General features: G+C 37.3%; 1 protein-coding gene across 4 annotated transcripts in view; it reads right to left on the minus strand.

Annotated features, from left to right (window-relative positions):
• The window catches only part of LOC100649725 (1-phosphatidylinositol 4,5-bisphosphate phosphodiesterase epsilon-1), a 128729-nt gene that overhangs the window by 10207 nt on the left and 101971 nt on the right, over positions 1–16551 (minus strand). For 3 of the 4 annotated variants that reach the window (XM_048405259.1, XM_048405257.1, XM_048405258.1), the window contains 12 exons: positions 14817–15041; positions 12648–12875; positions 8450–8907; positions 7073–7358; positions 6458–6666; positions 5254–5549; positions 3549–3775; positions 3081–3308; positions 2483–2707; positions 1685–1988; positions 968–1322; positions 400–723 (listed from right to left, as the gene is read on the minus strand). In XM_048405259.1, the coding sequence (XP_048261216.1) occupies positions 400–723; positions 968–1322; positions 1685–1988; positions 2483–2707; positions 3081–3308; positions 3549–3775; positions 5254–5549; positions 6458–6666; positions 7073–7358; positions 8450–8907; positions 12648–12875; positions 14817–15041 (3365 nt within the window). The remainder of the gene's footprint in view (positions 1–399; positions 724–967; positions 1323–1684; positions 1989–2482; positions 2708–3080; positions 3309–3548; positions 3776–5253; positions 5550–6457; positions 6667–7072; positions 7359–8449; positions 8908–12647; positions 12876–14816; positions 15042–16551) is intronic. The other variant, XM_048405260.1, reaches the window with a different exon arrangement.

Raw genomic sequence — 16551 nt, forward strand, 5'->3', positions numbered from 1 at the left:
CGCAAGTGTACGTTAAGTCGGAGAGATATATCTATATTTCGATATATTTCGATGCATTTCAATTTTTTATGTTTCTACTACAGTTTCTTATTACTAAAATTCCAAATTTAAAGATCGAAAATCCTAACAAGAAGTCGAACGCGATTCTCGACAATAACAAAATGTCGAAATTAAATGAAAATCGTTTATAAGTTCGATAAATTCGACAAATCCAATAAAATTTACGGAGATATTTGAACCATTCTTAATGCGGAAGCAATTTATCGTTGATAATAGAAAATTATCGAATTGTAGGAGAATCTTCTCGTATTGAAATAGTTACGAATATATCCATTTTGTAATAATTTGAAGGAATGGAAGATCTTACGGAAAGAGAGGGATACATATTTCTGTGCATACCTATACATCATATGGCCTTTGTCCCACATAACCGAAGGTTTCCTAACGTATCCACATTGCCCATTTTGCTCGAACATAGCGGCGTTTAAATTTAATCCGGCGTCGTCGGTTTGGTAATTTAGTGCTACCATTTGAATACCAAAGGCCCAAAAGATTACGGGATTGAAATTCGTCGAATCGATACGCATCCCAGCCGGATACGTTCGTATTAACTGAGTTTCTGCATGGGCGACAACCCCTAAAGGTTGTTTTCTGCAAATCTTCTTCGCTGTGCTTTCATTCAACGAAGAACATTGAAAGCAGGCTGGAACTCCGCGCGTGAATCTGAAATATTTTACGACGTTATCAAACATCTACAGATAAAAATTCCGAATCTTCGTACTACGTAAATAACGATCACACGTATCGATTGAATCGCAAAATCATTCGAACTAACGTACAAAAACTATTAAGAGTTGGCTAGAGATGATCTATTAAGAGTGGACGTCGAGGTTCGAGCGGTAGCGTATACGTCGCGATTCGTTTCGACGATCAACGTTATTACGTCGAATTACGATGGGAAACCGACCTGAAGAGATTTTCAATATTGCTGCCGCCGCTTGCGAGCGAAGCCGATGTCGATAAAGACTGTGGCGATCCGGAAGAGGCACCGATGCTGGTAGCTCCTATTCCAGCGATGCTGTGTCTTTGAACCGGTCCAGTGTGCGGTTGATGTCGCACCTTCCCAGTGGCTGCTGTTCCCGGTGTAGTGTTCAGCCCACGAAATTTAATAGCTTGCAAGTAAATCACCAAATCCGAAAGTTCTTTGGCAATTTGGCTACTTTGTTTTTGCGATTTATCGTCGACCGCGGAATCTGACTTTAATCGACCATGGGGCACCTGCATCCCACCCAAATATCTTTCGTAGCTGGAAATGGAGTTATCTGGAAGGTAAAACTTTCGCGTTAGGTCGCTCGTTAATTAAGTAATTAGTCGAGTTCTTGCGCTCGATAGTTTCGGATTAGTTTGTACGATGATTTTGACGTAACTAAGTTACCGCTAGGCGAACGGAAAAATGGCTGCGGTTGCTTTGCTGTTCGTCTTAAGTTACCTGCGTTGCAGCGATATCATCGTACGTCGTTCGCGTAACTTTGTAAAATATTACGCAACAAGAATTTTTCTTTACGAGTAAGAGATATTTCTAATTTTTAAGTGCGTAATAAATCGGCTATAAACAATAGATCAGCTATGTTTTAAGATAAATATCGTCATAGTTAATCAAGAGAACTAGGAGCAGAACATTTACCATCGATATTGTCATCTTCATCGTCATCTTCCTCATCGTCGTCGTCTTCGCTGAAATATTCGACGACGGAAGCGCTGCTTACGTCGGTGCGCATTTGTTTCATAGACGAAGCTCGATCGGACATGAGCATTTTTCCACGATGACTCAAGGGAGCGTGCGTCAAAGGACCAGCGGGTTCTACCACCATCTTCTTGTTTTTGATTAATATTCGGTAGCGCAATTGCGATGGCGATGGCAGTTGAGGGTCGTCGCTAAAGTCCGTCTCAAACAAGAACTTTGTCACCAGTTTTTCTCCAAATACCGACTGAAACAGAGTTCGCGTAACTTTGCTTCTCAAAGCTGCTTTCGTTTTTCTACAAAAATATCCCTGCTACATAAAACGTCACGCGAAGCTAAAAGAGGTATGAATCGCGAAAGTTTGAGACGTCCGAAGGGCGAAAAAAGATAAAAAAAGGAATTGTCAGTCGACGACGGAAAATTTGTTTGGCGATTAATATCGTTAGACTAAGATCGACAGAATAATATTATTTCTATGTTAAATTGTGTAGACATTGACGCGAAAGTGATTTATAAAGGGAACGTTTAGCGTTTTCGAGCAGAGTTAATCTTGTCGACAAATTTGAAAATATTTTCGATTCTCGCGATTTATAAACGACGGCAGAAACAGAAAGTAGATAAAAGATTAATTAACGGACTACGTCATTGTTGTAACGACGCTCGCTTCGTTTCGCTCGGTATCGCTCATTGTCCGAGTACGTGCAATTAATCGAATGTTTGAAATAATAAAAGATAACGTACTTGAAATATTTGGGCCATTCGAGCTTGTTGACTCTGTGAACAATGATTCTCGATGGAGAGAATCACGGGATATGGAGAACTGACGAAAGCACTTCTATCAATCGCCTCTACGACCAAGCGAAATGGTATCTTGGTAGTGAAGGTGTGACCATGGTAAATAACGGGAGAGCCATCATCGCCATCCCAGCAATCGAGCTCTACACACCTACATCCTGTTAGTAGTACCTGCAAAACCAACTTACCGTCACATCGAGTATTTTACCTCGTAGATTTCACCTATAGTGCAAATACTTTGAAATCCCTTCAACGGTTCGCGAACGAAAACCGGATTACACGTTTTTTATACAAATAACCGATTCAGAAAAACAATCCGATTACGTTTTAATCATGGCAACTAATATCTCGCGATATCGTACAAATCGGGGACGATGCATTTTAAAGCAAAGAGCTCGCGTTACACAATTTTGTAATGAAAAAAAGTAACAAGTAGGTTTTGTATCTTTTGTATCTTATTTCTTTTTCCTAGTTGCACGACTGTTTCATATTTGTACGATAAAGATCACCGCCGTTGAAAAGGCGAGACCAAGCTTTCGTTTACCTGAGAGTAAAGCTGCACCGAAGATTCTCCCTTGAGTTGATGACCAGTTAAATAAGTATTATGCGAGCTAGCGATGTAATACTGGGACAATGGCTGCTGCATTTCAGTCTCGAACGGCGTCGCATACTCGTTTGGGAAGGCATAATTGTCCTTGTCCATCATGTACCGCGCAAAGCCCTCGAAAGACAAACACCATTGTGTACGTAGTCCTGGGTCCGGTTCGTGTCGCTGGAATCAGAGCAAATGGTCTCGGTTGATCGTGCTACTTGCTACGTCTTTCTACGCCATTGTATCGCACAGCATGAACTCAGGATAACAGCAGTTTCTCATAACCGTTACGCATCCTAATTCCAAGTAATCGAGTACCGCTTGTTGATTTAGGCGAATATCGCAGCTTACGTTTCGCTGATCGACACGATCGAACTCGAATAAGAAAGCAGCGATAGTTTGTTTGAAATCTTTGTATACCTTAACCAGTGCCTTGATTTCGTCGTCGGTTAGTTTTTCTTGCTGCCGAGATTCCAAAAACTTAGTGAACGTCGCCAGGGTGATAACTTGCGATTTCGAAGTGTCAACGCCGGAACAATTATTAACGATGCTAGCTGCAGCCACCGCGTCGAAAATTTGTTTCTTTTGAAGATTGCTGCTGGTTTTGTACTCGTGACAGTCTATGGAGTTATTTCTCGTCAAGAGACCTGTTTAAAAATATTTGCATATTTATAATGCCGTCGACGTGCGAACAGATAGAAACGATACGACGTTGTTTTTATTAAAACACTTAACGTTTCTAAACACTTTACGTTTTAAACGATTATTTCTATATATCTTTGTCGAAAACAAATACCCGTACACTAACATTTTCTTCCGTCAATGAAACGATTACGATCATCTTTCAGATAAATCAATCGATTTATTAAACAATTTATTGTTACACGTACAGAATGGACTAATGGCTTTGGTCGTTTCGAGTATCTTGCTTATATTTAGAGATACGATAAAACTTTATTTACAAAAATTGTGCCATGTTACGTAATACGTCAAGAATAATTTCTTTTTCTTATACTCCTTTTTACTTCCGGCAGAGCAACGAACGTTCGAACGATCTCAACGAACGATACGAGATAGTTCGATATTAAACAAAGCGTTTAAAGTTGCGTGTATTTGCGTCGACGTCGATCACTTTCGATTTAGGCATACGCCACATGAGAAAGTATAACTCGTGGTTTCAGATCTTGAAAAAATCTTTCACGAAAAAATTATTACCGAGATATTATGATATCGTGCAACCGTGGTAAATAAAATTTTTCACGTAGAAACATGACGAAGTAAATCGAGGTGACTAAAATTATCAGTCTATTTTGCATATTTATCTATGCGTAAGAAAAATGAGGTATTAAACAGAATTCAAATAAAAATATGCTAAAATACTTTAGATAATGTATTTATGTAACTCATTTATAAAGTCTTTATAATACATAATAAACTGCTTTATTCGATTAACTTTATGCCAGAGCGTGATACAAAAATATCTGTAGCACAAATTATATAGTCTATGTTTATCCTCTAGACTTTCGTATAATATAATTTCATTGTTTCATATTAGATACTAATCTATTCTATTCGTTACATACAAATTCGTACTCTATTATTTAATATATTTTTATAGGTCCATTTTCTTCTAACAGTTGCAGCAGGTATATCAGATCAGTCTATACAAGCTGAGTATAAGAGAGCAACGAGAAAAACACAAAGTTAAATCCACTGCGACGTACGATGTACCTATTTGGTACTAATTTGTACGATCCCTTACCAGTCCGATGATATAGCTTTTCTATCGCAATGAATAAAGCTTTTCACTAATCTGATATACGTACGCGCGACGTGTGTGATACGTATGTATGTATAAATTAACAGTAATCATTCTCGTTACAATATAAGTTTGAAAATAATTAAATACAATTTAAAAACTCAAACAAAAGTATATTTTACCGAATACAGATTTCCATTATGCGTAGATACATTTAGAAGCAACGGTTTACTTTTCAAACGAAACGTTAAATCATATAGATAGAAAGAAAATTAAAACAAAATTACACGTATAGATCAGGTTCGTAAATCGAGATTTAAATGAAATTAGGTTTAGAATCGAAAATATTCAGTGGTGGAAACTGACCGATTCGTTGAGGGGTTGCGTCACTGGTTTGCCTCAACACAGGCGGCCGTACGTTAAAGTCTCTCAAAGAACCGTCGCTTTGACTACGACAAGTGATCGCCAGTTGGCCGAATAGGTCGCGTAAATCCTTTCTTGCTCTCAGGCTGAACGAACGGAACAACGCGACGAACTCGACGAAGTTCAACTGAGTTTCATACATTATGGAAGTGGCACGTGCCTTCACTTGCCAAGGTGCTTCCACTCCACCTGACATTCCAGATCCGTTTTTATCCTTGTCCCTGGCGACGCATAATAGGCTGTGTAAATATCGTTTGAAAGGAAACACGTTATTTCAGTAGGCTTTATAGAAAGTTCGTTTTAAGAATAAGCTGCAAATTATGGACAATACTGGTTTTTTGTAAATGTTAACATTTTTGTACTTGTGTTTAATAATTTATAGTATAGCGAGTTTATAGTCCGCACGTTGTAAAAGTTACGAAATGTCTCGTGTAAAAATTTTAGTTCAGTTTAGTTTACTTTTGGGTTACGTTGAGTCTCGTCTTTTCCCACGTATTACAAATTTCTTGATACACGTGTTCTTAGTTGATCGTTTAATTAATTGTAAATTAATATAACTTTGATCGCAATATTTGTACATGGCAAAGAGTCGGATGAGAAGAGACAAAGAGACAATTTTTACATTTTAGTAATCTTTTTCGTAGGTAAGTTTGGTTATCTTGTCGAGAGATAAATAACGGATTATGACTTTATTTCATGCTATGATTTAATACTTGTTTAGCTGTTACGGATGAATACACGTTTTGGAAATCAAATACCGATATTAAGAATCTTTTATCAAAAGTTGTATGGAAAAATACGAGTTTAAATTAAATACAAATAAACGGAACGAACTTTTCATTCGGTTCGGTGAAAGAAAAATTAATTTCCATTAATTATTTCGTATAAGGTACGTATGTATAATATAATTCTGCGATTTAATTAGCTCGCAACGCAAAGAACCCGCTAGAGATACAACACAAGCGGAAGGCATTTCTTGGTTCTCTGTCTCTCGACATTGCAGCTCCAGTGAATGATAGAGTGCGATTAATCAACTGCGCGAAAGTAATCGACATCTATGAAGAATTTTAGAGACGAAGTCTAGTCGTTCTACTTTGCTTCCTTCTGTCGAATTCCTTATAAGACTGAAAATTATCGGAATTCTTACCTTTGAAAGGTGGAGTAAGGCAAGTTGGAACTAATAATTCGTTCGGCGGATCCAGGAGGACTACGTGGGGGAACTCGATCTCTGGTAGACCGTGGGGATGCTGGTATGATTCTCGTCAAGGATTCTCTACTACCCGTAATATGCCGAGAAGGGGCCACTGTTAAGCCTCCCTCCGGAGACGAAGTGTCATATTGTTTTAGGCTTAGATCCTGTTTCAAATAATCACGTGCAATTCTTTAGTTTAGTTCTGACTTTAATCTAACACGGGAACTTGTTTTTCATAAAGATTGGTCGATCGACTTTGAATCGAACTGGCCACTTCGTCACAGTTATCAATGACTTTACAGAGTATGTTGATTTATGATATTATATACCGTGATTTTGCTACTCATACACGTTAAATATTTATTCGCGTACACGCGAAAAGTTTTCGCGTCGATCGATCGATCTTAGTATACTTTTGCAAGGAAATTTTTTCAAACTGATCATTTTGTTCCGAAAAACTAGAGAGACGTTATAAATGTCCGTAAATTTATTCACGCGATAAACGACAAGTTCCCCCGTCTTCTTCATTTTTTGTCTTTCGTTACCGTATAAATCTTTAATCGAACGAACCTTTGTTAACGCGTGAATATTGCCGATAGATTTCGTTTTTTTCCCTTTAACGTTTCGTTTGCGGAGAGCACTGCTACTCGTCGGCGAAAGCGTGCCGATACTTTCAGTCGTGGACCAGTCGCGACCGCCGAAAGCTCTGATAGCATCAGCCGTCATTGGCTCGATACATCCATCTTCGAAATAAAGCTGAAGATATTTTTCTTTTAACCATCGCGATCTACGATCTGTTAATTGTTGTTGCCGTTTCAGGCCTCGTAGTATCCAACAAAGACCCATGTACCAAATTCTGAAAAAAAAAACACAGTACCTTCCATCAAATTTATTTATATTACGTTCCATAACGTTACCAGCGCAACTATACCTCTTTATTCGATACTATTAAAAAAAGATATACGATCGTTCGTACGTAACGCCGCTCGCTACAGAGTCTTTATCCGATATTATCGAATCGTTGATACGAACCATGTCAAGGGGGAAAGAGAAACAACAACGACGCGATAATAACTCTTTCGATAGTAGTTCCCTTTTTTAGCAGTACTATGTTTGTCAATTTAGGTAAACTCGAGAAAATGGCTATTTCGTGCACGATTCGCAAGCTACAGTAGTAGCGTTGGATAAAGGTTTGTCGTAACAGTATATTCCCTGGAAAAAACGAGCGGAACGTTTCGCTGATCTAGCGCTAATGCATCTTTTCCTCTAACGTGATCCGAAGGTAACTTTTCGCGAGGTCCATTGTTATAAATTTAGCTACTATCCGCACTGAAAATTTACCGTCGAGCGTAACTAAAACAGCTTCAAGCTATGCTTTTGAATATGCAAAACTCGACATTTGCAACATTTAAATTACAAATAGTTTCCCCCATAAAATTGAACAATTAATCTGCGTAATTATGATTTAATTAACAATCATTCGTATTATTACGCTTTATTATTTTAGGTTTCTTCGTTATTCAGTTATTCGCGAAAGTCAAACGCGTCAGAACAGACTAAGTATGTTTACCAAATTATACCATCGAAATACAGTTTCATTTATTCGACTCTTTTTACCAAAATATCGTTTATCATCGTTAATATCGCTAATATACGCTAGAAAATATATTACAGTTTTAGAACAGTTGCTTGAAATTGCCAAATATTATAGAAAATAAATAATTAATTTCTACCGTATAATTTAAAATTATCTCGGTTAATGTTCAATTACCTAATACTTTTGTAATTTTCTTCCGTTCTCTCACGATATTTTCTCTCATCTATTTTCGAACATGTGGAATAAATGTTTTCTGAACTCGTTTCCTACGTTCTACTATTCTGTTCGATATTGCTTTATATCACATACACGATACGATACTGTGGAAATCACAGAGCCACGCTACTCACTTGCTAAGCGCAGGAGGGCAAAGGAGAAAGATCAGTCGATTGTCCGGCAGACTGGAGCCGTACATAAGGCCGATACATGAATCGGATCCCGATAGACCGTATCTCTTGTAAATGCTTCTGAGGTCGGTCTCTCTGTCCCGATCGCAACAGCCGATCATGACTTCCTTGACGGAGCTCAGGTCCAAAAATCCCTCTTCCAGCGTCACGGAAGCGCAGTCCGTCTGTTGCATGGTATATCTCCCTACTAAACCGGCCGATACCACGTCTTCTGGATTGGCAGTTAGCGAAAAATCTGCAGAAGCTGTACCTCCCAGCTGGGCAGTTTTCAATGGACTCCAGGGTGGCTTTTCCCACACGAAGGTACCGCAAGCGCGATCCACTCGCGCGAATACTAAGGCCGTCCTCGTCGTACCGCCTTCGCAGTCCCAATGCACCAACGTTGTCCCGTGATGCAATACCTGGTAGTATCAAGTTTTCGTATTATTCGTTCTCCTTCAAATACCATCTAAATATTGTATTATCCTATTAAAAGAAACACCGGAGAAACATGGTAAGAACTTTTTCGTTTATTTTTCCATTTAAATGTCACCCGATGGTTAAGATAGTTGGAAAAAGAAGAAATTTTTGCTTGGTCCAAGATACAAGTCTGCCAAAAATAGGCGGTAGATCTATGAAATTTTATAACTAAGCGTTGAAACGTTCATTCGATACGGCGCAAAAATACATAATACAATACGCAACATATTTAGTCTCGCGATAGACACAAAAGTAACTTTGATACGGACGATGAAAGCACATACATACATACATGCATATATGTATGTATATGTATATAGGTCGACGGTCAATTTCGAAAACATAGTTTCAACGAAAATGCATTTGCGCGATCTACCTCCGATCTTTGCAATATCGTTAATATTCCAAATTTTCCTAGGAAATTTCGGATCGGTATTATAGGAAATCAGAAGAAATCTGCTTTTTTTTACTCAAGTTGTAGAAATATTCCTTTTATCGCGTACGAAAGAAAATGCTGTAATGGAATTGCAGTTTTTCCAGAAGAACATTTGGTAAATTGTTGTAGCATTCTGGAATGAAATAACGCGCGAACGAATATTCGTACCTGGAAATCATTTAAGCCATAACTGAGACGTAACTATCGTTTAACAAACGTTTGCTTGCTAATCTTCTTACGGTGGAAATTTTGCAAACTTCTGCCAGTCGATCGTCCAGATGTTCTATGATAAATCCTTCGGTTTCTCTTGCTTTATCGTCTCAGGCGATACTTTCTCGGGTCGGTTAATTCGAGAGACGATCGTATTCAAATTATTCGTTGAAAATTCATTAGGGTCGGTATCTCGGCGAAGAGAATGTAACGAAGGCACGAGGAATCGCCACGAAAATCTGTTCGCGCAATTCCACCGATTATAATCTCTGGCTATTAAATCGTTTTAGCGGTATCTGTGCAGTTGTGGTGCGCCGAGTCGTACTGCGGTGCAACGCGCGGCAAAACCAGCATACATCGTGCCTGTGTTTATAACGCTGATGGAACTTCTAATGCACTTGGAACACCGTTTACGCGGTCGGCCATAAGTGCAGTCTACGCGGACATTTATAAAAGCGTGCGCAGTATGTGAAATTATTTATCTTCGTCGAAGCACGGATAGATTAATCGACGATGCGTTAACACACCACCAGTCAACGACGAATATTCACGACGCATAAACAACGACGTAGAGCCCGGCGTTGCACTCTTCGAATTTAAGTCTTTCGTCCGCTATATTTTTCGTCGCCGTGCCGCGCCGTACCAACGATACATTTTCACGGATACGTTGATTTCAAGCAAGTAACACGTCGATGACGTCTATAAAATAAGCGAACACGAGCGTAAAATTCGGAAATCCCACTGATCATAGAAACGGGTGATAATTTCCATTAAAATGTACAATTTTGTAGAAGAACGTACAACGAACGTGAAAAAGTATCGCTGATAAATGTCTTTCGTGAGATGATATTCAAGTTATTAAGTATAGTACGTCCGATTTCTTAATACGTTGATATACGCTACTAATATCTTTGATCGTTAAATATACACACATGCGTAATTTTTGCAATATTATTTCGACGTATGTGAGTATTTATTGGAATCGACGGTATAGATACGAGCGGAAAGATAATCGATTAGATAGGAAGCAAAATTGGCAAAATTGGCAAAATTAGGAACATTAGAGTTGCGATTAGAAGCATGAATAATCGAAGGTGCTTAAAATACGAGATGATCAAAATATGAGATTTTCAACTATTTATAACGTTCAGATTTACAAAGTGAATGTTAATGAAGATGAATTCTGAAGATATAAATTTAGGAATGTGACCGACAAAGTGGATTCAGGACACTCGAGCTTGTTATAGAAAATTGATTTACGTAATTCTGGAATAGACGAAATGTTCACGTTTTCAAACAAATCGTATAGGTACTTTGCGGAGATGGTACAAGTGGAGATAAAAGAGTTATTGTCTAAAAGAGACGCAAGATAGTTGTGTATACGTATATATAAGTAAATGATTTTGTTAACGTACTAGAATAGAATCGTTAAATATTTTCGAGTAAACTCCACGCAATAATAATATGCGACGCAAAAATTTTCTATTAATTTTTGATCGATAATTTGATTAATACTTGGATCGATAAAACTTTTTATTAATTTTTTCTTCTATATTTATGTAATACAAATTCTATCGTAATTGATAACGATTCTATCATAGCAAACGTTAGTAACGAATTTGTTAAAATTAATTACGCGATATAGAATCAACGAGTATATCTTCATACCGTAGTGATCATTTCGAAAAGTGTTTTTGTCATTTTTGTTTCTTTTTATAATAATAAAATATTAATAAAATTTGAACTGATCATTAATAGTTTTTCGTAGATATTACAAGTTATGAACGTATAAAAAGCAGATTTCTATAAGCGACTAATTGAGGCGAAGACGTTTCGTACGAACGAGTGACCTGGTTTCGCCTCTCTAACCTCTTCTTTCGACGTCTTCCAACTTTAATCCTTTCCATTTCTAGCTGCTTTCCTCGCTCGCTTCCCGATCTTTGACTCCTTTCGCTCTTTCTCTCTCTCTCTCTCTCTCTCTCTCTTTCTCTTCCTCACGAAATATACCTGAGGTAGCACGGTAAAGTTAGTCCCTTTGAAATCCTTTTGAAGCGCGGGAAAACTACGCTGACGACGTCTTTTATCTTAAGCCTGCACCATGTCCAGCAACTACAAAAGTAGCTGGACGTTGAAATATTAATATTTCGAAATCGTCCGAGGATAAGGTCGCATCTCGACTATGTGCGCTTCTTTTCAAGGTTCCTACTGTAGTTTCATCCGTATGCATACGACGCGATGTGACGCGCATAAGTAGCTGGAATTTAGAATACGCGATCGTTTCTATTTTAACGAATCGCGTGTTAACGCGCGATCCAAGTAGACATTTTCTATTCTCTTTGGACAAATAAACGCTCAATACCGTAAATTAAATTCATTTTCATTCGAAAAGTGCGTGTTCAAGTTGTGACATCTTTTTATTATCAGCGATTCCCGTTTCGTTAAATACTATATTATAGTATTTACGGATTTTCTTTATTTACGCAATACTTTATACGGAAATGTTTATATTTCACCTTATGCTATGAGATTAATAACATTTTGTCTTCATTTGTAAAATATAACGTTATATTTTATTTTATATTTACCGTGTGTATTAGCGATAGTTTATACGGTAAATACCTATCGGTAATATACACACATATATATAGGTACGTTATTGCGTATGTGGTATATGGGTCGCTAAATCGATAAACGCGATATCGATAAAATGCAGAGACACGATCGATAAACCTTTTTATAATATAATAACGATAAAATTTACCGAACAAATAAAATTGATTTTCCAACTATCGATGATTAAATTATACGATTCAGAGATAACTGTGCACCGCGTTTCTCAAATAATACATCGACAACAAATATTTTCATTTTCAAACAACGCGCAAACGTTTCAAGCGATTAAAACGCATTGCGACGGCAATTAAGTATCAAGACAGTCGAGTAACAAAATCAGGGACGTAATACGGTGAAAAGAGAAAAGAAACGGAAACGAACGTACTACCGTAACGTTCGTTACGACATAAATCGCAAGTTTACCTGCAAAAGATGCAGATCCATTCCGGAGTGCGGAGCAGCGACGGGAAATAACGCAACCCCATGGTCGAACGTGATCGGTTGTACCGGCTTGTAGGAATCGAGATCGAAATGATAGTCGTTCTCGTCACATTCTTCGGCCATGTAGGTTTGCTCGATCGCGGTCGTATGAATGCTGAGCGTGCGATGAAGCGAGCCAGTCGTCGCGTCTCTGCCTCGAGCATGTTGGTGCTACACGAAAATACCATAACTTGATCAACATTTGCAAACATTTTGATATCATCGAGCGTGAACCTTACGGTGTTTCGAATCGTACGCGAAACGGAAGGTGTATACTTTTTTAAGCGAAAAGATTTGCTCCTTTTCTTTGGTTGAAATGCAACCAAAATTTGGATCCTCGATTTAACCCTTTCCTAGCGTAACAAAATAATTCTAAATGTACGATTTAAAAAATATAATCGTTTCTTTATCGTCAAGATTTCTCCCGTCCCTGGAATCGGATACAAGAGATACGCATTTTCGACTTTTTATAGAGCATCGATAACAGCGTTACGTATAATGGCGTTCGAAGCGTGAAATTTATAGCGCTAAAAATGCTATGAAATATTTTTGCACGTAAGATTTTATTTTACGATAGTCGTAGACTTTTCCTTTCAGAGACCTGTTTAAGCTTTCTCGATCATTTATAACCACCGAAGAACAGGTCAAAGACTAAAGACACATTAATATCGATATTACCTTGATTAATTTGAAATGTATTTAACGGAATCGTATTCCCACAAAAGGTAGAAGGATGAGAGGGCGTACCGAGTTCGCCGCAATTATCAACGCGTATGTCACGCCACGTGATGTCAAGATGTCGCGTCAGATCAATGGAGAGAAAAAGATGACCGATCGACGACTTCCGACAGACCCTCCTTTTCGATTTCAACGACAACGTGCCTAATTAAACGTTCACGTTGTGCGCCTGAATATAATTACATATTGATTTTCACGTATAATTTGCTCCGTACAATTAGAATATACGTGTATTATATCGACGGTTTACTGGGAAAGTGACACACCTAAAAAATTACCGATATCTATGTAACGAGTTGTTTTCATCGAAACCGTTACAGATACAGATATCGATTAGCTGTTTTATTTCAATTAAATGGAACAGAAGACGGTGTAATTACGATTGTAACAAATTTTCCAAGCACGATACCGATATGTACGATGCCGATACGAGCGAAGCGAATATTTGTGAAAATTTTTTGACGAATGTCTTTGATAAAAGTTTGAAAGTACACGATCGAATATTTAACGAAACGATTCTTAACCTGGAATACGTTTATTTTTCAGTAGCTCGTGAGAAAATTATTCGTTGTTTGATTATAGAAGATAACCGTACAAGCGTTTAGCGTTCGATGTTCATTCATACGAACATCGAAGTAGCTACCGCAACTTTTATATGGACAGCGGATAATACACGAGGAAATAATAGAATCGTAATCCGCCTGCCTTCTATATCTATATATTACAATGCCTTATGAAAGATACATTTAACATTCTCTTATTTCTTACGGGTATTACGCTCCACGATTGACTAGATATCGTTATAAGAAGATTCGATTCTTCTTTTTTTTATTATACCCCATAATAGAGCAAAAATAAAATATTATACGTCCGAACATTTATTTTATGAACAACGCAACGTTTGTAATAAAAAGAGATCTTAAAAAGAGACGTAACGGTACTTTAACTATGAACGTTATGTTCGAGCGAACGCTTACAATCAACTTTTACCAAAGTTTTATACAACGAAAAAGTATTTTCACGCAAGTTGCAAACTGATCCATTTATATTTAGTGCGTTTTATTCTGTATTTTATCGAAAATATTACTTTTACGCGATGTATGTTAATAACATCCACTAAACTATCTATATAATTTTTTCAATAACGTTATACACGTAACGCGTAAATCTTTTTTAAACACGTGAATATGTTTATGCTGTGTGATACGAAGCTGAAAGTAAACGATCGAGAGGAGAAGATTCGTTCGTTATCGATCATTTGAAAGGAATGCTTTAGGAGATTAAAACGCCTTTAAGGTACTTGCGATCGGACGTTTTTAAAAGACGATAGAATTTCATAACGTCATAGAAGGATCGTCACGAAACGAATTTTACCTTATGAAATTCGGCAATTTTCTCGAGAACAGAGCTTGTATCACGGACTGGAGCGTTCTCTTGCTTCTTCAAGGAACTATTCCTCGGATTCCATTCCGTGGGTGATTCGGTGCTGGTATCGATAGCAATTTTTGCCGTTTGCCCCGAAGATGACACGTTTTCGGGCTCGGCAACCTTGCTGCTGCTACGCGGCGACTCGTCGTGGTCCTTGCATTCATGCTGAGACTAAAACGAAAATCAATTCTTTGCTTATACGGTTCCTTGTTACGATACTTTTTGTCAATACGATCGTGACAAAACTATAGCTATTAATGTATTAAAAAATTTAACATTCACACAGTTATATCAAATTTTATAGCATTAAGCAAAGTGTAATTTCTGACTCGTGGCCCGATTTTGTCAAAATTCAAGGCTGCTTGTATATTTTTGAAAAATGAAATACGTAGCTTTCCTATCTAAACCGAGGTACTTGGTGTTTAGACGATTTCAAAGGTCACTCGAGCTATAAATCTTTCGCTACAAAAGCGATTCTGCACATTCTTCGTTGTTATCATGCATACGGAAAAAATGACCCGAAATTATGGCGAAAAAGCGGATCGTTTCCTTTTACGTATATCGTAAAGAGTACGTTTCAAAGTTACAAGGGGTTCGGAATTTTGCAGCGATTTCTTCTGCCTCTTAATATATGCGATCTTGTAAACCGTACTTGTTTCGAAATTTCTAGCCAAACTAAACGGCGATCTGTAATTTGTAGGGACATTCGCGAGAAATACCCTCGGGTATAAAGCAGCTCGCGATGGCTTCACTCTCAAGCGGACAAGTACCACCGGAACACTGTTCGATCTAATTCTGATTTTAAGCGGAAATTGGGTTTCGGGTAGATCGGATCAGATTAGAATTTCTTCGAGGGTTTACTTTCTAGCAAAAACCTTGGAAATATATCTCAAGATTAAGGTCGCAGAGATGAAAATTTCTTTTCCCCGGCATATTATTTTTATAATATTTCAAAATTCAAAGCGCGCGTTACGTCGAAATATATCCTCTACGATATATGCGAAAAGAAAAACGATCCGTGCTGCGTAAACGTTTATCGACTTTAATCGAAATTAATTCTATTCTTGTCCTCGATTATTTCTACGTTATTTGTACGATACTATTTATAATATTTTCTATGCTATACTATACTACGCTATACATGTATACACATAGTTGCTAATAAATCGTACGAATGTTAGTCGTTGTAATAAAAATAAATAAATGTAAAAAGAATGTAAAGGTACGTACATAATTTGATATGAATAGGTGTTTCAGAGATCAACGGTCTAATCTTTGCGGATATATTTTTCCCGTTTGCCTGGCACATTTTATATATTACATTTTTATCAAATAAAGACATTTTAGAAAAAATCGATTATAAAATTTGGACTTTTAAGATCAGGCAAACGATGCAAATGGTTGATTCGAGTAATAGGTAATAGAAAGTAATGGAAAAAAAGGTAATCTTCAAATTATAAACACGAATATATTCGCACGAGTTTTATCATTTTTTGGAATTACGTAATATTCGTTTCAATTTACTTCTGCACGATATCAAGTATTGTTTGCTTTTTTATCTCTAAATATTGGAGGATAACAAATCAATTAATACAAGTTTTTTTTTTTTAAATCGAAGTCAATCTATTCGTTAAATAAAAAATTTTATTTTATATATATTGGGTATATCAACGTTAATCCG

This window comes from Bombus terrestris, chromosome 4 (assembly GCF_910591885.1).
Source record: "Bombus terrestris chromosome 4, iyBomTerr1.2, whole genome shotgun sequence".
In the NCBI taxonomy this organism is placed as follows: Eukaryota; Metazoa; Arthropoda; class Insecta; order Hymenoptera; family Apidae; genus Bombus; species Bombus terrestris.